This window comes from Pholis gunnellus (assembly GCF_910591455.1).
Source record: "Pholis gunnellus genome assembly, chromosome: 6".
Lineage (NCBI taxonomy): Eukaryota > Metazoa > Chordata > Actinopteri > Perciformes > Pholidae > Pholis > Pholis gunnellus.
Window position 1 is genome coordinate 25,286,745 of NC_136532.1, and position 26,158 is coordinate 25,312,902.

Consider the following 26,158-nt stretch of genomic DNA (forward strand, 5'->3'; position numbering starts at 1 on the left):
GTTGCACTACACCCTTTTCTGCTGTAATACTACAAATATACATGCTGTGTGTCGAGAAATGTAATGAAATGTTGTAGTATATCGAAAGAAATGCCATGAAAAGTCATAGCATGTCAAAAAGCCCTAAATATGAAGAAAACTGTCAAAAAGCCATAAAGTCATCTTAGTGTCAGGTTAATGTGTGATATTTGGCTGTAAATACAATTTAATTGAAACAAATCTAGTATAGTACGTCATAAGTTCGCAGCATAGTGCAGTAGAACACGTCTACTAGACTAAACTGACTCTTTATGGCATACAATGCTGACTTGTTTCATTCTATACAATCCTGCCATTAAAATGACTTAAAAGTTATTGAACCATTACTTATTTATTCTGAATGTTACTTATTGGTGATATTTATCTGCAGCTAAACTGCTACTCTTTGATAAGTGAACATTTATCAAAGAGTTTCTTCTCCTCCATTGCTTGAAGTCTGAGACGAAGCTTCAAAGAGCTTGAACGTTTTTATTGTTATACCGTGATATTAAAAATGATAGAAACACAGTCCCTTGATACTTTTAAACATTCTTTTATTAACTCTTTTCATCACTACTAATTCTTTTATAAACGGTTCCTCTTTTCCATTTCAACAGTCAAAATGCAAAAGAATAAACACGCGGAGGAAAACAAAACACACAGTATGTACACAACGAACCACAACAGCAGCGTGTTGAGGGCGGAGCGGTCGAGGCAAAGCAGACGTCCGTCATTCAACTTCATACTCTGAGCCAGTACCTCGAGAAACAAGCGTTTCATACAAACTTCGTATATAAAAATAATGGTTAAGCCAATATCTACTTAAACATGTTCTGTACCTAGTACGAAATTAAATAACAATAAAATAGTAAATATTGGCATGAGGACATAATGCGACTACACAAATAGATTTATAAATAAAAAATGGAGGAAAACTACTTTTTTTTAATAACATGAAAAATAAAAAAAGGATATTATTTAGCATGTGTAGAGGTTTAAACAGAAATCCTCAGTTCACATTATTCGACCACACAAAATCCACTCACTTATCCGACTGAACCAACAGGGGGCAGCACAAGCACACTGGTGTTTCTACATTAGAGCAGGAACTAAGAGGGGAACGTGTGAATGGGTTTCAGCCCCGTTTATATTCTCAGCAGCAGTGGGGCTCATCTTAACACGGATCATCAGGGACAACAGGAAACACTATCATGACATCTTCCATTCAAAGCTCACTGCTCAAGGCTTCAAAAGAACAGTGTCCTAAACACCAAGTCCAGAGAAAACAGGGTTTTAAGACGTTCAACCACACGAGAAACGCGTCGCTTAAAGCTGACTGAAGCCTTTTAGTGTGTCAGAGTTAAAACGACAAAAGTGTTGCTTTGCTGCTCAAGAAAACCACAAAACTTTATACAAACAAACAAAACAAAAAACTCTTATTAATCTTCTAAATGCAGCCAGTGCATTTTCTTACACATCACAACGAACAAAAAGTTTCAGAAAAACATGACTCGCGAGAGATACTCGGGTTTCGCACAATAAGGAGACGAAAACAAAAACTAGGAATAAACGGCTGGCGTGAAGATAAACAACAGTGTTCCAGGCAAAGTTCATGAGTTCTCCGTACAAATGACGCTGGCTTATGGAACCAGCGTGAGTAGCGTTTTCTGTTGAGTTAGCCAACCAGCGGCTAACTTTGTAGCTTTAGTGGAAAACAGAAAGTAGCGGGGCGGGGGGCAAACAACCCCAGCGGCTCACAGAAGGAAGCCTTGGCTTTACTGTGAAGGTTTGTAGCGTTTCTCTTTTTTTTTTTTAAAAGACTACAAAGTCATACAAAGAGGAAAAAACAGCTGTCCTGAAATATACAGCACAAAGAGGCGAGAGGGGGAGGAGCTTAATAGAAATCTGAAGCGGGGGGGGGCACAAAAGATCCTCGCCAGCCAAAGTAGAGATTGTCGTTTCCCCTCAAACACGGGGATACATCGTTTTAGACAACGGCGTCGACCGGCTCGCTTGTCAGGGGTTTGTCTTCACTCTGGTCTCCTGAGGTTAGACCCTGCTTAGCAGAGCGGATCTGTGAGGACGAGAAAGAAACAGATGCTCGTTTGTTTAATGCGTAAACATCCATCACCGCAACACAATCCTCTGAATGTTAACAAGGTCGATTGTTTTACATTTTTTACAATGTGAAGACGTTTTAAAGGGAACTTTTACGAGTTCAATGCAACTCCCTAGAACTTATAATACTAATATTTTAATACAACTTATTCATTTATGTGATAGGAACAGGACACCTTAATGCACATCGATATAAAATACAAGACGTAAACATGCCGGAGTTTAGCAAGAATGCTAATTTACTTCAGTAGTCCCTAAAACAATCCAATTCTGAGACTCAAAGGTTCAGAATATTTGAAATTAATCTACATACATCTGAGAGAAAATTGAAAAAAAATAATTGAAAAAGCACCATAAAAAGTTGAGCGAATTGAAAATTTCAAGGCAAGATTTTTCAGCAAAACTACCAAAAAAAATTGCCAACAAATAACCTGCGTGATAATGTTCCTGAAAAGCAACAAATGATTAAAGTTATATTGTTATTAGCAGCTTAAGATGCAGTTGCAGTTTTGCTCAATATTCTTGATTACGTTGCGGTTTCTCAACTTTTTTACGGTGCATTGATATTGTACTCAATCTTACAAAAAAATAAAAAAAATCACTAAGAACTTCTCACTTCAGCAATTATTTCTAAAAAATAACAATTCAGTCAAATGTGATGGAAATGTTTCAGTTGTAAACTGCGACGATAAAAAGCACAATCTAAGTCGCAGCTCGTCTGTCGTGGACTTCCAGGGTTGATGTGTAGCGAGACGGTCGTTAAACAGCCTCTCCGGTCAGAGCAACACGGTCTGATGACGCAGCTCGGACAGAATAAAGTGACAGGTCGCGTCGCAGCGGAGGCAAAGCTCGGGCGGGGGGGGCAGAGAGGCTTGGCGGGCGACCAGGAAACGTGACCACAAACACAGCAGAGCGGGCCCACCAGACTCTCACAGGTCCAAAACATGCTCTCACCTCCGACCTCTGCCAGAGGATCTGACTCACGTTTCCGTTTTTGGAAACCTGCCGCATGACCGCTAACTTTAAATCATGTGATCACCGTCCATAAACTCTGGCTTTACACGCCCCGTCTCGTGTATTTTCACAGTAAAAATGTGTAAGTAAAGCTGTGAAACTGGGTTTGGATGAGTTAAAAAGCTAAAAACGTGATGCACCCCAGACACATCTCATGATTGCTGGAGAAACCCCGTTTTGAGTAAATTAAAAGTTCAGCGTGTGCTGCTGAAGCGAGAGGAAATATCCCTCCGTCAGCTCTCCGGGGCTTTCCTCCACGAGTTAGAGGCGACTGAACAAAGTCGGTTTTCTCTCATCCATCCTCTCAAACACTCGCGTCCAGAGTGCTGAGTGATAACGGGGGGGGGGGGCGTGTAATTGTGTGAAAATGACTGATGTCCTTAGCGCGTGTCTTTGCCAGCGATGGTGTGACAAAGAAGAATGATGAGCACCTGTGTGTGTGTGTGTGTGCGTTTATTGAATAGCGTGCAGGTCAGCATCAGTGTGACCTACAGCCCTCTGGGTCTGCCTGTCCAGAAGCAGGACGGGATGTGAGCCGACAGGCGTGATTGAAAGACTCCAAAGCCCCCGAGGGTGAGTGTGTGTTTTTGTGTGTGGGGGTGGGGGAGGGGGAGGGGGAGGGGGGAGAGATCATACACACCTCAGAGACTTCCATCTGTCCTTCTCCATGTTGTTCTCAGGACCTTCGCTCTCGTACGACGCCAGGTACAACGCTGCAACGAGGAATCAAAGAAACTTTAGCTTTTCTAGAATTACTTATTTGAACAAGTTAAGGCTCATGATATGCAGGACTCTGCAGTCCACTTGTGTATTTTCTTCATATTTAAATGCTTTTACTGTGATAAATGGTGTTTTTGCAAAAAAAAAAAATACACATTTTGGATGAGTGGCGAAAATCATTTCCCACTTTTAGACAATCTTGTTACATCGCAAAGGAAATCTGTAAAAACTGAAAAAGAAGCTCTCTTGAAGTTGCAATAAAACAGTAAAATATTTAAAACCATCGCAGGAACCCAAAGAAAAGTAGTTCCACTAGATTCTAACTTAATTTGGAGCCTGAAAAACAGTTTAAAGATAAATAAAAAAATGGAAAGGCATCACTTCCTCACACACACTCGGTCTACGTTAACAGATTGATGGACAGGAGGATGTTCACCATCACTATCACCGATAGCGTCGGCTGTGGAGGATCAGAGCGCCCTCGGCCGATTGGTCAGTTCGGCCGGTGCACCTTCAGTGTCAGGAGGATTTTACAGACCTCCCCGTCTCTCTGATAAGAGCCGGAGACACACGACTTTGATGTGGATTAAAGCAGAAAGAAACTCTCAGCGCCGCTCCGGTTTGAGAGGCGATAACAACGTACGAGAGTGTTTGAGGCCGAGCAGGAAAAGAGTCTGTTGTCTGTGATCGACTACATGTGTGTAGAATACTGTTATTTATTTTTATTCCACATCTATACTCTCACGGACAGTATTTTGATTATCATTTTGGATGTAAAGTAACATGATTTATTTAGTCAACACTGTGCTGTGTTGCTTTTATTGTAACTAATAATAATCCATGTTTAACTTCGGAGAGAGTGAACGAAACGGTTTCCCTTTACTTCCAGTCTTTATGATAAGCTATGCTAATTAGCATGCTAATGTCTGTATGTTCTTTAACATACAACGCTAACACATACAGCGTGCTATTAATCTGACCATCTAACCTCCTGGCCAGAAAGTAAAGAAGCAGTATGTCATGAAGATATTCTTAATTAAACAGTCTTCATCATTGATTCATTGATTCATTGATCTATTGGTAAACGTACCATCTTCAGTGAACACCGGCGCCGTCAGCAGGTACTGCAGGATCTTGCGATCCTTCTCAAACGGACACTCCACTTTCTTCCAGGCCATGAACTCGCTCACTTGTTTGGCGAGTTCCCAGAATTTCTGGAATTAAATAAAAAAAAAACAGAGACTACGGGTTAATATTCAAACGGGATCTACAGCAGCGTTTCAAACATATTTTTTGGGGGGCAGGGGCCCACTTTTTAAAAATGACAAACCATCGATTTCCACATTAAAAAACAACCTTTTTCCCCGCTCATCAGTAAAACAGATTTAATGCTAGCCTTCTAATGTTAGATTTAATTTCTTAAGTAGGCTACAATCTTTTTTAGAATACCAACATTCAGGCTCCCTCATGTGGCCCAAAGGTGTACTGCAGATATAAATATTAAATAAAAGACGATTGAAGCTAATTGCTAATTTATTTGGCGACCCCAATAAAATGACGTTTTGCGACCGGTTGCTTATAGTCAGCTGTCCTGACGCGTTAATGTGTTCAAATGTAGTGTGATGAAAGTCATAACAGGGAAGGAGGAGGAGGAGGAATCAGCTTCAGGATGGAATGAAACCTTAAAATAGTGCGTGATTCAGCGTAGCTGTGACCAAAGACCAGTGGAAACACTTGTGAGTCTCCCGTCACTGGTCGGCGTGTTCGTTCCACGGAAACACAGCTGAACTTTAAAACACTCAGGTCTCACTTCTTCATTCACTAACGTTCTTTAGGGAAGTGGAGATAAATAAAACCAAATCCGTCGCCATGTGTAGTAAATAGTAACGGGGGGGAGATTAGAGGAAATCTGCGTAATCTGTTGGCGGGAGGAAACTCCCTCCGGGGGAATTCAAAACTTTACCTCAAAGTTGACGTGTCCGCTCTGCAGCCTGTTGGCACAGCCCTCGTTGAGGAAGTAGATGTCTTTGATGAGCAGGCTGAAGAAAGGGATGACAATCTGCAAGACAACAGAAAGAGAAAGGGATTACATTTCACCGTGGAGAAGCGGGGGGGGGAGATTCCATGTGACTCACAGGTGTGTGATCTCTATAAACGTTCATTCAAAGGGAAGAGGATTACAATAGATATAAAGAGGATCTCTTATAATGTTCAGTATCATTTCCAGGGAAGAAAGAGACCGTCTTCTCTTCTGATCATGAACAAGAAACGAGCTTTCCAGGCCTGTAGCAGCGTGTACGAATACAACCTTTAATAACCTGAAACAATGCACCCAGGACAGAGTGAGGCTGGAGTAGTGAGGATGACTTCCAGAGAAGAAGAAGAATTCCCCCTTTTACAGTCCTTAAATAATTAACTGTCACCCTCATACAATGATTCAGGTCACTGCTTGTCTGGGCACAAACATTGATGTTGATGGAGAGTAAGGTGGGGAATAATAAAAGAAGCACCAGACTCCATTCAAATATCGGTACATTTTACACGATGGGGGATTTTCCTTTCTTCCCTGGCACAGAATCAACCGTTGGGAAATCAAACCGGCTGGCTGGTTAAATCTGCCATTTGTCAGTTGCTAAGGCTGATGGGTAAACACCACTTTTGTTCCAGACTGTCGACAAAATTGCAGCAATCTGGTTCAGCGACCTATAAAAAATAAAATATAAAAACTCGGGGTTTGTCAGGAGAGAGGTGACAGTCGAACACATCTCCGCCCCAAAAGATCAAACATTCATGATGGAGCTTTTAAAAGTGTTCCAGATGGAGAGCAGCAGACTAAATGATGCACGGGACCAAAAACTAAAATGTGCATTTGATAAACCGTCATTGCGATTGTGTCACAAACTTTCCCCTTTAGTTCTTTACAAAAGCCAGCGAACCCTTTAATGTTTTGGGTCTCGGCCGACTTGCATCGTGAGCTCGTCTCTGAATTCGCTGTCCTTGAACAAACAGCTGAGAAGTCTTTACAAAGCGTGCTCCGAGGGCTCCGTAGCAGCAGGATGTGGTTTACAGGAGCCGGCGTGCATTCAGGATCTGAAGACTGTTGTCATGCGTGCACACACACACACACACACACACACACACACGTCTCGTACACACATGTTCTGCTTTTAGAGAAGAGAAAAAAGTGCGCCGCAGGAGCAGAGAGGAAGTCGTTGTCACAGCTGGACACATCGGGGGTGTTGAGGGTCTGGAAGAGACGCCAGGTCTGGATGTGTGTCCTATAAATAGATCCACTGTAGAGGATGTGTACTATTTAAAGCCGTGCATGCGTCTTCACCAGCATCTCTTTGTGTTTAAACTTATTTGTATTCATATTTGGGGGGTTTGTCAGTCCATTTCCTTTATTTCAGCATTCTCTCTTGTTGCAGTCTTTTCTTTTTGATCATTTGCTGAAGTACTAAAACAATTATCTCATTAGTTTAGACAGAAAATCTATCAGCTGCAACTTTGATCATCTATTAAGCAAAACGCTGCATTTTTGAAGTGCCATAAGTCAACTTTATTATTATACCTGCTGCCTAATGTCCACAACAGCAGCAGAGTCCCAGTGTGTCGATCAGACACAGAGCTCCTGCAGCTACGTTTGCAGCACTTCGCTCGATGTGACGGATCGGCGGTTTTGCCATTTTGTTAAAATGTTATTTCAAGCTAATGAACCAACACGGCAACAACTGAGGGAGCATTGAAACCGCTCCGTCCTCGCAGCAAAAAAACAAAAACAGGATGAATGAGCACAAGCGTTGGCTCTGTTGATCCTCCTCAAGAGTCAACAGCACAGCAGACGCCCGGAGCAGCTCATAAACAAGCCCCGCCCTTAAAAGGAGAGGTCACGAGGGCGAGGAACATACCAGACTTCTTGGGAACTTTCCGTTTCACGACCCCCCCTGACCTCTTGTCCAAGTATGTTTGCATTTCTGAGCTCCAAAAAAAAAAAAAAAATAAAAGGGTCGCTCGCATGCCTCGGGGAGTCGGATACATATTGACAGTACACAGTCTCTGTGGAAACACGCGTGGTCAACACATGACGTCCGAGGGGGGAGACGAACCACTGACGTCTGCGCCGGTTGGCTCTCGATGTGTTCTTCCTCGGGTGAGGAGAACACAATGTGTTTTGACGATGGAGGGAAACCAAGAACCCTCCCTCACATCTTGACCCGCTTAACCCTCTGTGACGCAACCGCTGTCCTCCGTTCAAGTCCACGATGCAGCAAACGCGACGGGAGCAGCTCCGAGACGATAACGAGGCCCGACGAGGAGCAGAGCGGTGGTTCGTTTCGCTGCTCTACCGTTCCTTTGCTTCAAAAAAAGATCGTTGCGATAACAATCTGAACTTTTTACATAACTGTAATCAGATGGAGAGGTCACGTTAGACTCCTCCAGCGGCTGTCAACGTGCTCTTCTGCAAGACACCAAACCACTCGATTATCCACCGGGTGGCTCCGGATGTTGAACCGTAAACCGGATAAAGAGGAGACGGTTTTGCTCGAGTTTTTTTATCTAAATGTCAGCATGTAAATGTAATTTATGCCCGAATCCGTGCATTTAGATGAGCGCTGAACTACAGGTGAACCAACTGGAAAAAGTTCTGACTATATTCTGATATTGAGAATATATATAACAGGAGTATATAATAGGAGTGGTTTGGTGCGTGTTGTGCGTTGAGGCCTCACCTTCTCTCTGCTGCTGTTGGCGGTGATCGACCGCTGTGTGGCTCCTCTCAGGGCCGTTCTGTAGTTGTAGAAATTGCTGGAAGGATCCATCTGGTGCTATTGTGGAGGGAAGAATACGGTGTCAGTTTTCTGGGCGCAGGCTAAGCTCCGATCAAAACTCCACAAACAAACAAACAGGTGAGCAGAGCGGCTGAAAGTGCGTTTAAACACATTTAGTTGTTACCGCGTTGAAAGTTTAGTTCCTGTTGTGATGCTTCGACTCTGAGTCATAGAGGGACTTTTTGAAAAAGTCTTAAATTTCATTAAATACGAAGTTGGAAATGATTAGCAAATTGATTATCTGACAGACAAAGAATAAATTACTTTGATAGATTAATACTCATCAGAAATGTAAACAATTTGCTGGTTTCTGTTTCTCCAATGTGAGGATTTCATTCCCCTCAGAAAACTTTACATTTTTCCGTAATTCATAGTTTAATTTAAGTTATGCATTTGATACGATACTGCTGGTAATAATTAATTGCATAATAAAAGCGGGAAAAAGTGTCACTTCCTCAAAGGAGTCAGCTCCATCCTAACTACATCCAGTAACTCAACCCCTCAGTGACAGAAGCCCGTCTGAGTTATGATGAAGGAATCTAGGAGATAAGAAGAGGACGCCGTCGAGTCTGTGACCTCGAACACAAACTCCAGGATTCACTTCAAATGAGGCTCACAGGGACGAAGCGGGAGGTTTAAAGGAAATCATCAAAAAGAGTGAAGAGAGAGACAGAGAGACAGACAAACGGGAGGGAGAGAGACGGAAATGAACTCCGGCGGGACGCAAAGGGAACCTGAAGAACCGAGTCCCAGACCGACTCGTTTGCACCTCAGATCTCCTCGTTCAAAAAGGAACCGTCGGGCTCAGAGAGCATCTTCCCTGCAGCGTCTTTGTGTGTGCACAGAGGCTGCTGGTAGGAAACGGGGATATGTCGGAGTTTTTTAATGTTTGTCTTTGGGAAAAAATTCAAAACTCAATGAAAGTATTCCTCACAAAAAGAAGCTGAGATGTGTCGGATGTGTTTTTGTGAGATCGTTCACATGTTTAAGCCGGAGATCAGGTCATTGTTAACAAGCTATAAAGTGCTCTTTATTTGGGCTGCAGAGGTTTAAACCACAATATCTTTAAATGTTAAAAGAGCTAAAACACATTGATTCTTCAAACTGTGTTTATCTATCTTTGTGAGATCTGCGTGCACACAAAGGAGGCTATAAACGAAAGGATGAACAGAAGTGTCGATAGCGTCTTCTTTAAATCTAATAAACTGCTCCTCAATCGTCCCGTCTTGCTCTCATCTCTTGTCTGCTCACAATTTTCTGTGTTTGTCTTTGTCATCGCACTCAACCCAACCAAACACAGAGCAGAAGAAGGAGCGCGCCCACGCTGCGGTTAGTCATCAGAAACAGAAACCCACAGAGTTCATGTGTCGGACAATGAAAAACTGAGAAGACGAGAACAGAAAATGTTTGAAAACTGCAGATTCTGGCTACATTTTGTCCTCCGTAGAAGATCTATTATATCTAGAATTATTTAACCCGAAGGCCTCGTCTCTTTTAAGTGCTGCAGAACCAAACACGTGCACATTTGTGTTCAACCTTTTTTCATGCAAACTCACTTCTAAGATGTCAAACTTGGCCGTTTTCACTTTATTCCAGGTCTTCTTGAGCCGAGACACCGGACTCATGTTCATCCCGGCTGCAAGGAAAACAAATAAGACGATGAGAGAGATATCACACATCCATGGAAACACCCAAACACGATCGCATTAACACATGGCATTTTTCCCATTCAGCCAGACAGACACCCCCCCCCCCCCACCACCTCCACCGCCCTTCCTCCCATCACAGTCATCCTTTAACATCGCTCCACCTCCCCGTACCTCCCCCTTCTCTTTCTCTCCACTGTTTCTTCTGATGCAGCGAGGCAAAAAGGCCGCAGGAACAATGGAGTTAACACACGCCTCGTTTCCCCTCCCAGCGCTCTGCTTCCCATATGGTAATCCTGTGTGTGTGTGTGTGTGTGTGTGTGTGTGTGTGTGTGTGTGGCAGGTTCACGAGGCAGGAGGGGTCACCGTCAGAGCAGAGCAACAACACAACAAAAACAACCCTCGAGCACACACGAAAGGAAGTCGCATCCACACACACACACAGCAATATAAGAACTCGAGCTTTTCCCCTTTCCTGCACGTTTCCCAGGAGACGGTTTGAGTTTAACGTGACACTTCAGCGCCGCGGGCGAAAGAAACCAACGAGAGTCCGACCGCGGCGGACGTGTGACGCTGTCTGTCAGATCGAGTCTCGACCTCCATCCACTCACAAAGACACCAGTGTGTGTGTGTGTGTGTGTGTGTGTGTGTGTGTGTGTGTGTGTGTGTGTGTGTGTGTGTGTGTGTGTGTGTGTGTGTGTGTGTGTGTGTGGACAGGTGTTGGCTGTGGTAGTCGCCCCGCTGGGACACACGCTCCCCTTTTATGACATTATTATATCTTTGATGTCTTCTCCTGTTCAGCGCCGACACCATTATTTCCACTCTCACTATATTCTAGTGATATCCAGTCATCCAGATAGTTGAGATTTCCATCTACATTTGATGTCTTTACCGATTCAGGACATGAGCGAATTAAATGCAGTCTGATCTATATCTCAGGTAGGGTTCTGGTCTTCGTGGGTCCGGGGAGGGGGGGACAAACCCTTTAATGAGATCACTAATACATTGTCTAACCCGGGTGGTTCCCTGGAGACGAGGCTGGTGGAGCCTGTGGCGCTCTCTCTCTCTCGGGGGAGAAAGAGAGGGAGAACAGCTGGCACTCCAGTATCCTCTCCCTCCTCCCTCGTGTGCTCTCACTCTCTCTGGTCAGTGCTGACCATCTGCCGAGATGCTTTGCGTCCTCTTCCAGCTGCCCCCCCCCCCCCACAACCTCTATGCCCTGGACGAACACATCCTCCTCCCCCCTCTCCCCCCCACATCCATCCCCCCTCAGGCCTGTGAGGATGACCAGATGCCCTCCCCTCTGAACACTGGGACATCTCTTGGAGGCCGGCGGCTGGACCCTCCAGCGAGCTCTCTGAAGTCTCCGAGGTGCTTTCGGGCTCCACATGAGTCTTAATTATTTGACGTCTTTATCTAAGCGGGCTAGTTTTGCGTGGAGTATCTATTTTAAAAAAGGGAACATATTTACAACACATTCACATCTGGAAGCTGCTTAATGAATCTAGACTTTAATCTGTGGCCTCTGAAAAGCTCCACTGGAACAGTTTGGGGTTAAGTGGCTTTGGGTCCGGGTCAAATGAGTCGGAACTCCTTCAGGACTCCTTGATTGAATCAGCAACTTTTCAGCCGTAACTCTGTTTTTCTAAAACCCTTCTATCCCACCAAAGTTAGTGCATATAAGTGGGGTTTTAAACACAGGAAAACCCAAGAAAAACAGCCGAGTACGTCACTTTTAACGTCAAACAAAGCAAACAGTGAAACTGTTCTTCTCTTTTTTTTTTATATCCGTGACTCATTCTGTCTCTTTCATGCTGTTGTTGGACTCACTCGGACGGTTCTGATGAGTTTTATTTTGTTTGTGTCGCGTTTGAACGGCGTGTGTTTCGATGATCAGCGAGGTCAAACCGCTGTTGTCTGACTGGAGGCTGGTGTCTTTGAGGAGAAGACATTAATAACATGTTTTGTACGTTAATAAATTACAATAATTGTCCAAATATCTGTTGATTTTATTGATCACATATTCACGATTAAGCACGCCGAACAGCATCACGTCAGAAAAAAATGTTTTCTCTCTCACAACGCATGCAATACAAGTATTTAACGGTAATGTTTTCTGTTACGTGACGTTGCGGCAGCATCCACGATACTGTGTGAGTGATTCTGCAAAGTAGTCAAATGCCAGAAGGCCACGGGGAGAAGCTGCCACCGAGACAATTATCTGCATGAACTGCTGCTCCGCTCCCCTCACTGAGATCATTAGACTCAAGGAAATCACGCACGTTGGAAATGAACTGGGACAAAGTCGTGACGGCTTACTCGCCGAACAACAAATTGCGTTTTCCTACGCTGATCTGATTTACTGACGACAGAGCCGGAGCGCAGATCGGCCGGAACGAGTGCAGAGAGAGAGCGACAGCATTCTAGAAAATGTGACGCATATTGGTGCAAAAATCATTTCCTTATACAGAGTTCTGCTTCAGCTAACAAGCAGTGCCGACTGACAGAAGAATACAATAATAAAATCACATGTCGTGTTATCACAGAGAGCTGGCAAAAGGAGAACAGGACTCACATATGATGGCCATGAGGGAGTTAAAGTTGCCGATGTTGTAGCATTCGCGCGCCACGTCGATGAAGAACTCCATGACTCGAGCTCGCTGCTTCTTCTTCACGGGCTGTTAACAAAATGAAGAACATTTTAAAAACAAAACTGCATTAGCCTCCATGACTGACTGCAAAATGGGTTGCAGAAGGTACTGATGTTTATGGGACAGTTTGATGTTTTTTATCCTTTTGATTCTAAAAAAAAAAAAAAAATGTTAAGTTATTTATTAAGCAAAGATCTAAAAGCAAAAAACAGGAGTTGTTCCAGCTTCTCTGACGTAAAGATGTATAGATTTTATTTTTGGTTAGATAATATTATTATAATAATAATAATAATAATAATCTTTGCCTCTTGCTATGTCCAGTGGCAGCAGGATGAAGTGCCAGAACATTTGAATCAACAATTTTCATGATTAAGTCATTTCTCAAGCGCGACCAAACATGTTATTTGATGACAATGATCAGTATTTGCAGCACACTCTTCTGTCTTTTCCTCCTGCACGGCGCTTTCTTATTCTCCGTGTTCGTTACTCACCATGCAGATCTCTGTAGCCACCAGATAACTGAGTCTGTTGAACCATTCCACATACGCTTCCAGGTTGCTGGCCTTCTTGTGATCACTGAAGCAGCTCTGCAACAAACAACAACAACAACAACAGACATGCAATTAGCATTTGAGCTAACTGCAAAGCAAAAAAATAAAATGAATAGTACTGAACTGGCTAAATAAAGCTGATATTGGCTCCACCCCCCCCCCCCCCCCAGTCAATGCATCACTGAACACAGAAAATAAACTCCAATCACGCTCAACTTCACTCTGCTTCTACAAGCACAATAGTGGCCAATGTCATTCACATTATGCATGCTGGTCCTTTGTGTGGATTCCTCTTGATCTAATTCCACACATTCCTTTGGCCTTACGCCACTCGCCCCCATCAAGTGTCCCCCCGCCGGTGGACACGTCGCATTTTAAAACATGCATTCTCGTCTTTTTCCAAGTGGCTCGCTGGACTACGAGGCGGGTTCGCCCGAGGCACAAAGGCAGCCTTAACCCCCTCCAAAATATTATCTCTCTTCACCAAAAATAAAAAGGGGGGTGGGGGGGGGGGGGGGGGGGGGCTATTGCCTAGCAGCCAAACGCCAGACAAGAGAGCCCACCGCCAGAGACACACATTCACAAACTCCCCTTCCTAAAAAAATACACCCTGGGCAGCGGTGGTTGCTAGGAGATGAGACGCATGAATGTCCATGATGTCCAGACAAACGGGATGATTTGAGGAAATTGTCAGTGAGGTGTGTCTGAGTTTATGTGTGTGTGTGTGTGTGTGTGTGTGTGTGTGTGTGTGTGTGTGTGTGTGTGTGTGTGTGTGTGTGTGTGTGTCTGAGTTTATGTGTGTGTGATATCTGGTCTGCTGCTACAGTCTAGAAATCACCTGACCTCGCTTTGACCGGTGCTGTCTGCCTGCCTGTCTGTCTGTCTGTCTGTGTGTGTTGTGTAAACTTAACATCCGTCTGGAGGAGAAACTAGGCCGACGCGCTTCTAAACCAACGGCAGACGAAGACCGGTCGGGCTTGCATAAACTACCACGCATGTGCTGCTCTTATCTGGCGATTTATTCTTAGAAGAGCGTGCAGACGTTACCTTATCGTTGTCCAGAGGGTCTTTCTGGACGAAGGCCTGGACGAATTCCTCAGGTCCGATGTAGCTCAGTCTCTCCTGAGGAAGGAAGGAAAAGGGGGAAATCAAGTCCCTGCATCCATCTTTAGTTCGGTCAAGAATGCTGAGGAATGTTCTTTGACACCTTTGACTTAAAAATAGTATTTGAGGAATCCTTCAGGGAAGCTTCAGGTGGCTGATGTTGGCCAACTTTACATAGACATTACACTACATTTTAGCATTTACTGTTATCCTCCAGTTGTCACTTGTGGCCGCTCAACTATAGTAACACAGGCGTGCTTCAATCAATTCAAGAGTTAATTAGGGTACTGAGGGTCCTTAATGGATCATTTCTATGGTAGAACCGAAGCATTTCCATTAAAATGTAGCAAAACTTTTAGGCTAATTTCTGCTAAATAGAATGTGCTTTATTTTCCAATCACCTACCTTTATGCAAATGTACTCAAGAGGATGTGACTAGATTACATTAAATATGATGCTATTGGAGTATCCCTGTGCACCTTCTTCTACTGTAGTCAAATCAGTTTCCATCAGCCTTTATTTCATCTTCTCTTAACTCAAACGTGAAAACGTTCTCTTTTAAATTCTTTAATGCAACAACTGAAAATGTGCCTTTAGGGTTCTGAAAGGAACCCTTCGATCCACCTCTGGTTTTTCCCAGATTGACCAATTTGTTTTTCTCAACGGCAAACTGACACGTAATGAATATAAAGCTGTGGTCAAACACCGCCGTTTAAAATCAATGCTGTGGCGGGTCGGACGTGGGCGGAGCCGTGGAGTCGGGTCTCTAATCCGTCATACGTGTCAGCTCTCCCCTCCCTCACATGTTCTCCTCCCCGGCATCGATCTGGTTTTATTCTCTTTGGCTCATGTGCCGATATGAGTGCGAGACATTTCTGATTGTTCTTTTGGGAGAGAGCATTTACATCTTAATCTGGTTTGACGTGTCGCAACAAATGATTGATGATTTAAACTGATTTTTAAGATGCGAGTGATGAAGATTAGCGGCAGAGGCTCAACCAAAGGCTTCAGTAGATCAATGGGAACTGTCCTCGACAAAAGAAACTATTATAAAGACAATTCCCACAACATCTGGATTGCTCTCACCAGTTCTATGTGCGTGAGCTGCTGGGCGACGGTGAACGGGTCGTTGCAGATGGACAGCATGTCTCTCTGGATGGACGCCTGGGGCTTCGCCTTAAGAGCCGTCAGCCGCTCGGCCGCCGTGGCGTTGATCTTCACCAGCGCCTCCTCGTACTGGCTGAGCACCGTCAGCCTCCTGATCAGACCCTGGCTCATCTGGCCCACCGCCTTCCTGTACACCTGGTGGATGGAGGAAGGATAGAACAAAAAGGGGGAAGGGGAGAAAGAAGAGAGTTCGTTAGAGCTCAATGTTCAGTAGCTTCAAAAGAGTTCTATTTAATTCACTTGGAGCTCCAACATATTCCTCCATAACCACCTTCAGGAAATGGTTCTTTCTCCAACAAACTCATTGAAGACACCTAAATAACCACGAGCTATGCCTTTGTTTTCCTGTCCTCCAGCTCCGCGCTGGTTTAAAACCCGATGGAGACACTCGCTGTTAGGACACCGCTACATCACCGAGGGGCGTAAGGACCACTAGAACAGAGATGATGAGAAACTGAGTGCGATATAAATTTGACCAGAATCTCCAGTAGCATTGCATGCCGCCACTTTTATTTAATCCCCAGCAGCTCATCTGTGGCAGAGGGCGATAACAACCTCACTGGAATTTACAACCTGCACATGTGGACTCCGTGTCAGCAGAAACAAAACTTTTGCAAACCGATGCCAGCGCTCGGCCTCAAACCACAGAACGGCCCTCAGAATGTGACGCCTCTTAAGTATTTATCTTTGCAGAAAAGTAGCCCCTCTGGTCATGCACCGGGAAGGGTCGCTCGCAATGTTATGCAAGCCTCTTCCTGACCGGCCTCATTAAGACGCCTCAGCTCAACCGGGACAGAGGGAGGACTCGTGGCTCACTAGACCCCTCAAGGAGGTCGAGAGGCCGTCCCTCTTTTGAACCTTTCCCCTGGACTCCAAACAGGCCACAATTAGATAAGTGTTCCCTCACGGACACAGATTAGCGCAGAAGTTTCACAAGAGGGTCTGTAGAGGGGAGGAGGACATGTGCGTTTGATTTTCGACATGTTCGTGGCCTCGTTCCACACCAACGGTATGAGCTGCCCAAAGAATCTGGGGGTGACGAGGCCCCCTTTTCTCACGACCACAACCCTTCTCCTGGAACTTTCTGCCAATTCAACCCTCCAGAATCTAGATTCTACAAAACAAGACTCTGGTTCCAACAGGGTGTGGAAGAAACATTACAATGGCTGCGGAGGCCCGGTGCCCAGACAGCAATCAAGTGTGAGGACGAGACGTCTTGGGGGGAAAAGTGAGCGGACTCCCATCACTCAAGGCGGAGAACCATTTTGGAAAATTCACTTCCCTGCGTGACAAATGCATCTGTCTGCTGGTGACGGGTGGGACGGCACATGAACGGACACATTCGCACGTCAGCCAATCCACTGCGGCTCTGTGGATGATATTGCAGTTGTAGCAACGGGCGATTGCAAGAGAGACACGTCAGAGCGAAGAAAGATGAAAAGAAACGAGGATTCAAATAGAAGTGGAAGTCAAGACGGACCGGAGATCAGAGAGGAAACTACTCTCTGCTCCTCGGCCAGGTGCACAGAAGGAATTGATTAATTTTAAAGGCCGTAATTAATTTCATTATTAGTTCATCTTTTGCAATTAATCGATTGTTTCAAAAATCGTGACGTAAATATATTACATTTACATAAAAGAGAAAAGCAACAAATCCTGAGTGACTGGAACAATCACCTAGTTTTTGTTTTCTGTTTGCATCAGACAGGCAATTCAGCACTCGTTGCATGGAATTTATGCAAAAAGAAAATACATTTAAGTCCTTAAATCAAGCAAAAATACATCCACATCCACATCTTCTTGTTCCAGCTTCTCCGATGTGAGCATTTTCTGCTTTTCTCATTTTGTATGATTGTAAACATTTTTAGGAGTGTTGGTTGGACAAAGTGAACAATTTAAGGCATCTTGTCTGAGTCTCCCAGAATGTGTGATGGACCTTCTTTCAATCCAAAATGAATCCATAAAAACATGGAGAGAGATTAAAACACACGGACAATAATCATTAGTCGCAGCCCTAAATGAAACATCTCCATTGAGACATTGTAATGCGAGTGTAAACAGCGTTACACACTCGGCTAATGCTTCACCGCGCTCCGGCACACTTTGACCACAGCGAGACTCGCCACCAGTGGAAATCGCTCCAGATCGCCACTTCAAAGTCAGCCATCTGCCCTCGCTTCTGTCCCCACTACAAAACAAGAGGACGGGCCAGGGTCGGGGTAAATATAGTCACAGATCTTGGGAGGCAACAGCGCGCCTGACATTTCTGAGCAGAGGGAGTCACATTTGTTCATCAAAACTATTGGCGTTACGTATGGGGGGGGGGGGGGGCCTAAGCAGGGGCACGCTGTTCCCAAACGCCATCGACCCTGGCAGTGATCCCGAGGTGGCAGACGGCTGCTACCGCACACAGGACCGAGTGTGCGGTCGCCTCGGGCCATCGTATCACCGGAGGTCCTGTTTTTCTTGGCCTGAGAGCTGTTACTTCCTGTGGAGCACCACCTGACCCACACAAGAAGGCCCCGGCTGTTTTTAGCAGGTTAGCCAAGCAGCGCTAATGAACAGAGAGGATTATTTTAATGCCAAGTCACGATGGGGCAGAAATACCACCCCGACCACCTGAGATGCACTGGCATGTTGCAGGGATGTCCCGATACTCAGGGACACTCAGTAGTCTTTGAATACCGAGTATCTGCCAATATCCAGTCAGATAATTCTATTTTGCTAAATAATACAGCTGCATAGTGGACAATTCAAGTACATTAAAGTTAACAAACTCAATCCAATGTATATGCTTGATAGCTCTGCATTGCATTAAGAAAAAAGAAGTTCCTTAATGTCGTTTCCTATTTAAAATAACAAACCTTCTCTCTGTTTTTTTGGATTGGAGCGAGTGAATTTCAATCTCCCTTTAAACTAACTAAAACAACTTAAAACATAACACACGCAGCGTGAAAGGGTACTACGTGTTGTCCAAAGATCTGCCTTACATTAAACTGGATATATAATGTGGCAGCTGTTAAGTCAACTTATCATAACCAAGCAAAAAAAAAGAAAAGAAAAGAAAAGAAAAAGAACGCAGCGCAAAATAAAAAACAGCACATTTTGAGGGAAGGCAGGAACTCGGTACCATCAAATGAGGTCAGATCACGATCAAAGCGCTCGCTTTCTTCTCGACTGCTGCTTCCCTATATATCCAACCACATCCATAATGACAGTCCTACTTCAGGGATCAAGGCCCCTGAATGTTTGGAGTGTGGTCTGGACACCGCTTTGACCAGATGTTCGGGACGTCTATTCTGGACTCAGAACCCTTTTCCCAGAGCGCTGCGGTCGACGCTCTGAAGACGTTTTAACTCTGTACTCAAGACCTGCTCACGGTCGGACCTTTTGTGTTTTGCTCTCACAACATGATTTTGGAGAATCTGTGAGACACATGAATGCAGTTCTGAACCAACCAGCTGCCATCGGAGCAGATTCCTTCAAGACTTCTTCGCAGAAATGTCCCGTGGCTTCCACAGCATCCAGAGCGAGGCATCGATTTGTATTATCACGGGTTATCATATATGAATGAACAATATCACAACATTACTTCCTCAACATTTGTCTTGAGGTGATATTTTTAAACCCGAGGCACCAAAGCTTCCCTAAGAACCATTCATATGACAAACCGCTCTGTCACACTGTGCTAATCATGAGCAGACTATCTGTGGCCTACATGATATCACAGCACAGCTGCAGGGTGTCGTACAGTATTGTAAAAGGTTGCTTTGTCAACAGCACATACGTCTAGTGTGTGCGATCGACATCTTTTCATGGAAAGAGCGTTTTTCCAGTCAAACTTTCAATGAATACGGGGTCATTCGAGGGCAGCATGATGCTCAGTTAGGTTTCCCAGAAAGATCATTAATAAGAAACGTCCACGCATTGAGGAAAACTGGTGGTATTTTTTTAGCTATTATATTCTTGTATTGCTGAGGTGTCAGGATGCTGTGAAATTCCCAGAACAGAATCCAACAGCACAGCAACTCAAGAAGTCACACAAGATTCTTTTGCTTTCAATTTCTCTCTTTAAAAAAAAAAGAGAAATTGAAAGTTGAATATATTTCGCAATCTGCCCGTTAGACCAACGTTCTGGTTCAACTGGTGTCACACCTACCTGAGCTGTCGTGTTTGTACTTGCACAACGTTTTCTATGAAGCGAGGGATCATAAGCAGCTTTTTGGGGGCCATCACTTTCAATTTAGCTTCCAACAGGTGTGTTAGATAATAAAACGAAAGGGAAACAGATTAAAGACGTTACCGGAATAAACTACTGAAGATGCTCTCTAATGACTTTTGAAGGGGGGGGGGGGGGGGGGGCAAGCATTTGGATCCATTTGTCCACATTAAGGATCACTGCAGATCAATACAACAGCAAGGTGGGCCTCCAAAGAGGACTCAGAATAAACTTTTTCCACTGCATGGTGGGACTCTGCTCGACTAGACTCACTTCTGGTCCCGGGTTTGTTTCTCTATTTGCAGATAATGCCCCCTCAGCGAGAGCCGCTGGTCATCTCCAATGCTTGGAACCTTGACCAAGGTGGAACCAAGAATGGAGCGGTTCTTTTGGGACCATCCAAACCCAACAAACTGAACCGCTTGGTGGAAACGCAGCTCAATTAAAACACTTCATGTTGCCGTTTTGTCATAATTTGTTACCCGTCTGTAACTGAAATATCTGACCGCTTACGTTCCTCGTCGTGTTGAAATGGATTTCAAGTTGTAAAAAAATAAAAAGGCAACACCTGTGCCTTTCAATTTGGATACACTTAAAAAATGAGGCACTTGTAATCTTTTCTTGTTAAATGTACAGAGTGTGATATCACCTCAAGGGGAAGAAGCAGGGAACCGTTGTGCTACACGGCTCTCTGTTGCCTCGAGGCCGGAATTGATTTCAACCGTCAAAAGTATCTTTTGAGAGGCGGCGTTGATGCCGACTGCAGCCACTCTACTGTGAAATCAAAAGATGTTTGTGTGACCAGCAAAACACAGCGTCCGTGCCTACGACTGAGGGAATGTGTATTACTGGTTAACATGTGTTCTACACCAGTGGGGGTCTGCACAGAGAGAGCAGACATGGGGGGGGGGAGCTGTAAATGAGTCCAGTTGTCATGTGAGACACATATTGATTTCTAGATTAAATCAGGATCAATACTCGTGCTTGTACTATTGATGAGTCATGTGAAACCTGCATTAAAAACAGGTGGGGATGGGTGGGTTGTGTTTTTCTTGTGCTGAGCAGTAAAGGAGGGACAGATGGACGTTTGTGTTCTCCATCACTGTCTGGTCCTAATAAGCCCGCCCCCCCCCCCACACACACACACACACACAAACAAACAACTCAGCCTTGCAACTAACCAACCAAAAGAACATGTGAACTGTTGGGACATGCACTGAAAGAACCACGATTCATGACGGCTAACCCAATTATTAGTCCAGACTGGAGAAAAGTGAAGGAACGCTACCATGTCTGGTGACATGGAGGGGGAAGAACATTTGATGTATAGCTAAATAAACCTAATTGGAGAGGTAACAGATGAAGACTGAACTACTGAAAGGGAGAACTTCCACTAAGATGATGGTTTGAGGGAAACATTTAGCATATCTTGCCGAGTTTTACCCATAACAGTATCAGGAATGCCTCTGGTACAGCCTAAAATGATGGATTGGGTATCGATGAGTATTGGAGTCTATGCATCGATCTGATATCACATCATTGAGCAGCTCATTTGCAACACATGTCACTCGCTACCCAATCCTTACATCTTGCACAAATCCGTACTGAGAGTGTCTACTGAGCAGGTATTCCGAGTTTAGGCATCGGGATTGGTCGGGAAAAGATGATATCGGAACATCTCCAACATCCTGGGAGGCAGGAGAAACCAGCTGGCAAAAAATAACTGCACTACACCACTTCCTCTAAAACCTTTCTGTTCCACTATTTAACCAGGCTCGCTGTTTCTTCCTGCTTCCAGTCCTTATGCTAAGCTGATCGCCACCCATCAATCCTCTGCCACCACAAACGTAGCGTTTCCTTTGGGAGGTGCACGGATGTGACTTCATTTTTAAAGTCATCATTTTGGTTGTCACGTTTGCATTTCCTTTCATGGCACACAAGAGCACGAGTCAATGCGTGCCAAAACAACTTGTCTGTATCTAAACGGCCAACAGTGGAGGGTCTGCATGTGCAGCAAAGAAAACAAGAGGCTACAGGACAAAAAAAAAAGAAAACAGTTCTACCCAACTAAGTAAACTCTGATCCAAACAGCGCAGCAGAAGCTGATGGCGCGCTAAGCCAGCGACATTCAGCTCTGCAGCAGTGAAACTATTCAAACGCTGCCCAGGAAAGAGCACCACATAGACCACAACAAAAAGCCACCTAGCCAATGAACAATGGGGCTTTTCTCTCAACTCAGCCAGCCTCAAAAACTGCTTTGTTGCCAGAGATACACACCCCCCCCCCATCACGGCTATCTGCAAAAAAATCTGCCTGTGTCTGTAGCTTTGCTGCACATGCGGTCTACAAAACACAAAACACAGAATCCCACGGCTTGTGATAACACCACAACACATCATCTAATCAGCAGACGAGTCTTTTGTTGCTTAACTCATTTAGTGTGAATAAGCGAGAGTTTAGCGGGGAAGAAAATTTAAAAAAAGACCGACCTCGTCTCCATTGGCCAGCCGGTGGGTCAACTCCTTCAGGCTCCTCATCATCCGCTCGTCTCTGAAGTCGTACGGGAAGGTTTCCGTCCACTCCGTCAGCAGCTGGAGGATCTTGGGAGCGCTCTTCCTGACTCTCATCTGAAAATGCAGAAGAAAGACAGAAGGACTGAGTGAACACAACCACTACTAGGATGTGGAAATGTCTAGATTTTGCAGTGGGTTTTCACAGCTACGAGCCCACAATGTGCCACTGATTCCCTAGAATGAGTTATTATTATTACTACCTTGTCCGCTTGGGGATCGCCGAGTCGCTGTTGCTCCATGCACAGGTGACACACCTTCGACATGAGTTCGTGCGGCCGGATAAAAAGACGAGAGCTGAGCAGGAAGGTGAAGATGTACGTCCTCTGTGGAGAAGACAGAAAATACGTTCAATACAAATGTAATCTCACGATGTCAAATTGATCATTTATCTTTGAAAATGGGCTTTAAAGCCACATGAAATGAAAAGTCAGTGGGGGGAATGATACCTAAACAGTAACATATAAATAGGAAGAAGGGGGAAACAACAATACTCACATCTGGATAATAGTCTACAGTTGGGACCAAGTGGTGAATGAGGGCCTCCAGGGACCCGGACGCCAGGTTGTTGTCATGATAGTAGAGGCCGGAGTAGCCTTCCTCCTTGGTCTGGTACAGGTTCTTGTTGTAGCTGCCGGTGTTCAGCTGACCCGTGAACGGTGGAGTCTGAGGCATGTTGTCCTGCAAACGGAGAAGGAAGACAAAAAACACGGGAAACGGTCAGTCAACACTCCGATACACGTCTCACCGCAGACGCTGATGCAGGAAGAAAAATCCAAAATAGCTCTCAGACACAAACACAGACGGCGAAGGTTTGGACGCAGTCAGCACCCAGTGCTCCTCTAGATCCCTGCTGTCCACTTTAAGGGTTTGGGTTTAGTTTATTTGCACAAATGGTTGACTGAAAAAGTTGAAATGCAAACTGTGGTTGAGACACAAAAAGCATGAGAGCGAGAGAGCGAGAGAGAGAGAGAGTAATAAAAAAACAAAAAGAAGTTCGTGAGTCATCTGCATTACAATTAAAACCACTAGAATAGACGTTTTACTGAGTTTTGACCCCACTGAGCTTCACAGGGAGTTGAACCCTTAACCGTGGCTATATTAGTGCCTTGCTCAACAGAACTACTATAACTGCAGCTTAAATGTGTGTATCATCTCATAAGCAGAAACTTTTAACTGGTGGAAATAACAAAATTCTCAGAAAACAAGGTTTCGCATGTTAGACTTTGCTAGAGATCTGCGGTGGGATAAGTCACTTTCAAAAAAGGTCTTTCGACTCACAAAGAGCTTATAAAAGGAAGATCTGTGCTCCAACGCGCAAAGAAAAAGAAACGAAACGTACGCAATGAACATGTGCGAGCTTGTGAGAGATTCTGGGTCAGACTGAAGCCCTGCAGGATGTCATGACGCTTGCTTTACCCTCCGACAGCACCACGGAGCGATCACGATGCCCGTTTACGTCCAACCACTATACCGCGTGTGTGCGTGACGCAAAGCGAGGAGGAGCGAGGGAGTCGAGGAGGAGGAGGAACAACTCATGATGCAGGGTGGGAGATGAGTCACGCTAACATCGACCCACAGAAAGAAACTAATCCTGCCTCCTAATCCACTTCTTATTGAACACTACGTTCCAAACAATCACAGCTTTGGCCGCGAGTACACTTGTCTTTTCAATGTGCCCGTTTTCATCCAATGGCTCAGGAGATCGCTCAGAGATGTTGCTGACATTGAGTTTGGATCTCAGGGAGGTGTGGACAGCACGTTTCGGGGGGGGAACCCCTAATGTGAACACAATCCCAACAATGTATCAAACATAGGTTTCCATCACCTTCCTCCGACACAAGAGTTCCTCTCCAGAGGACAGAGTCGGGCCGAAGCACAACTGAGACTTGATGTCTGAGTCCTGTCGAGTTACTGCCCTCGAAAAAAAAAAAACATTTCCTGATTCTGCCTGGGGCGTCTCCTCGTTGCCCCTCAAAAGGCCCTTTAAAAAGAACAGAGGACCATCGTAAAGTCCTCACTCTGGGGTCTAAAACGCTAACGGGTCCTCACAAAAACAGAACAACAAGCTCTCACACACACACTTTCCTCTGCCGGCCTTCTGACCTCTGAACCTGGCACTTCGGCTCAATACCACGCCGGGCAGACTTATGGTTGGGGAAACACAAAGGGGCCTTTTCACACACACACACACCATCACAACCCTCCACACACACACACACACACACACACACACACACACACACACCCCCACCCTCTTGACAATATGCTGCCCCGTGGCTGCCTGCCGAGTCAGGAAGCCTTCGAGGTGCGGTGCTGCCAGGGACGGATACAGGGATGCCAGGACATCTAAACTACACCTGCGCACACACACACACACACACACACACACACACTGCCCTGCACAAGGAGTTCACATACATTGAGGGCTTCACCACATTGTGCTGTGGTTTGCAGAAAATCAAGAAAAGGGATAAACATCTGCTGATCAGACCAGAGCGGGAACCAACAGATAATACTTTCATAACACCGAAGTCTTGAGCTTAACCTTTAAAAATCCCAAGACAAACGATGCCCTAAACAACCCGTTTATTCATAAGTTCACTTAAAGCCTCACCACACGAGGCAAACCACACACACACACACACACACACACACACACACACACACACACACACACAGCTGCATAATACACGCGTGCACAGTCACACACACGCTCGGACCATCGCTATTATGCAGCCAGACGGCCGTGGCCATTTCCATGAGAATAGTGAGCGTGAGGAGTCAGAGCATCTGCTGCACCATGTGGCGTCCCCCCGCCGAGCGGGGAGAGACCGGCAGACCGGGCCTGATGGAGGGATACCCTGCTAAAAGTCAAATGGTTTAGGCTTCTTTGTTTACACCAATAAGGGTGTATTTTGTTGAACTTTAGTGCCCTTTACTTGGCAGTACTCTTCAACGGCCCCATTTAGTAGCATCCAACCAGACATCTGCTGTCCACACGGCAGCTCAAACACAAACCTCTGGGGTTTCAGATGAAGAGCACGTCAACAGCAGCAGGTGATCGAGCACTGAGAACGTGTCTCGGTGTCTGTTCCCAGCTGGGATCTAAAACCACCAACTCCCTGATCCCACGCTCACTTTCCTACCGTTGAACTGTGGGAGTTGATTTGGTCCATCAACAGAAGATTAAATCAACAACAATTTGAATACTCTCTTCATTGTTTAAGTCATTTCACTATTTAAATTATTCTTGGTTTACTTAATTAAGTAGATGATTGTAGAGGTGCAGCTTTTCTTCATTTGGCACCAGTTATATATAGTTTAGTTGGGCTGGGACACACAACCTCTACAGGTGAAACCGATATGAACCTCAGATAACAGAACACACGGTGAAAGAAGTGGGCTTATGAAATCTAATATTGCAACAAGTTGAGTCCTCAGTATTGTGAGACATCACCGTCCGTCTCCGATGTCTTTGAAAAGGCGAACCGTTCGGATTAATCTCATGCTGCCGGGGGCAGCTGTTCTCCTTTGAAGATAAATGTCTC

At 45.0% G+C, this 26,158-nt stretch overlaps 1 protein-coding gene across 1 annotated transcript in view; it reads right to left on the reverse strand.

The window, feature by feature from the left end:
* Window positions 1-555: 555 nt before the first annotated feature.
* The window catches only part of rasgef1ba (RasGEF domain family, member 1Ba), a 29,849-nt gene continuing 4,246 nt past the window's right edge, over window positions 556-26,158 (reverse strand). Inside the window, exons 2-14 of the mRNA XM_079161128.1 lie at window positions 23,106-23,288; window positions 22,811-22,933; window positions 22,527-22,664; window positions 15,738-15,953; window positions 14,595-14,669; window positions 13,488-13,583; window positions 12,921-13,023; window positions 10,256-10,335; window positions 8,601-8,696; window positions 5,834-5,929; window positions 4,961-5,084; window positions 3,791-3,863; window positions 556-2,092 (exon numbers count right to left, since the gene is read on the reverse strand). Of these exons, the coding sequence (XP_079017254.1) occupies window positions 2,068-2,092; window positions 3,791-3,863; window positions 4,961-5,084; window positions 5,834-5,929; window positions 8,601-8,696; window positions 10,256-10,335; window positions 12,921-13,023; window positions 13,488-13,583; window positions 14,595-14,669; window positions 15,738-15,953; window positions 22,527-22,664; window positions 22,811-22,933; window positions 23,106-23,282 (1,422 nt within the window). The 5' untranslated portion in view covers window positions 23,283-23,288 and the 3' untranslated portion in view covers window positions 556-2,067. The remainder of the gene's footprint in view (window positions 2,093-3,790; window positions 3,864-4,960; window positions 5,085-5,833; window positions 5,930-8,600; window positions 8,697-10,255; window positions 10,336-12,920; window positions 13,024-13,487; window positions 13,584-14,594; window positions 14,670-15,737; window positions 15,954-22,526; window positions 22,665-22,810; window positions 22,934-23,105; window positions 23,289-26,158) is intronic.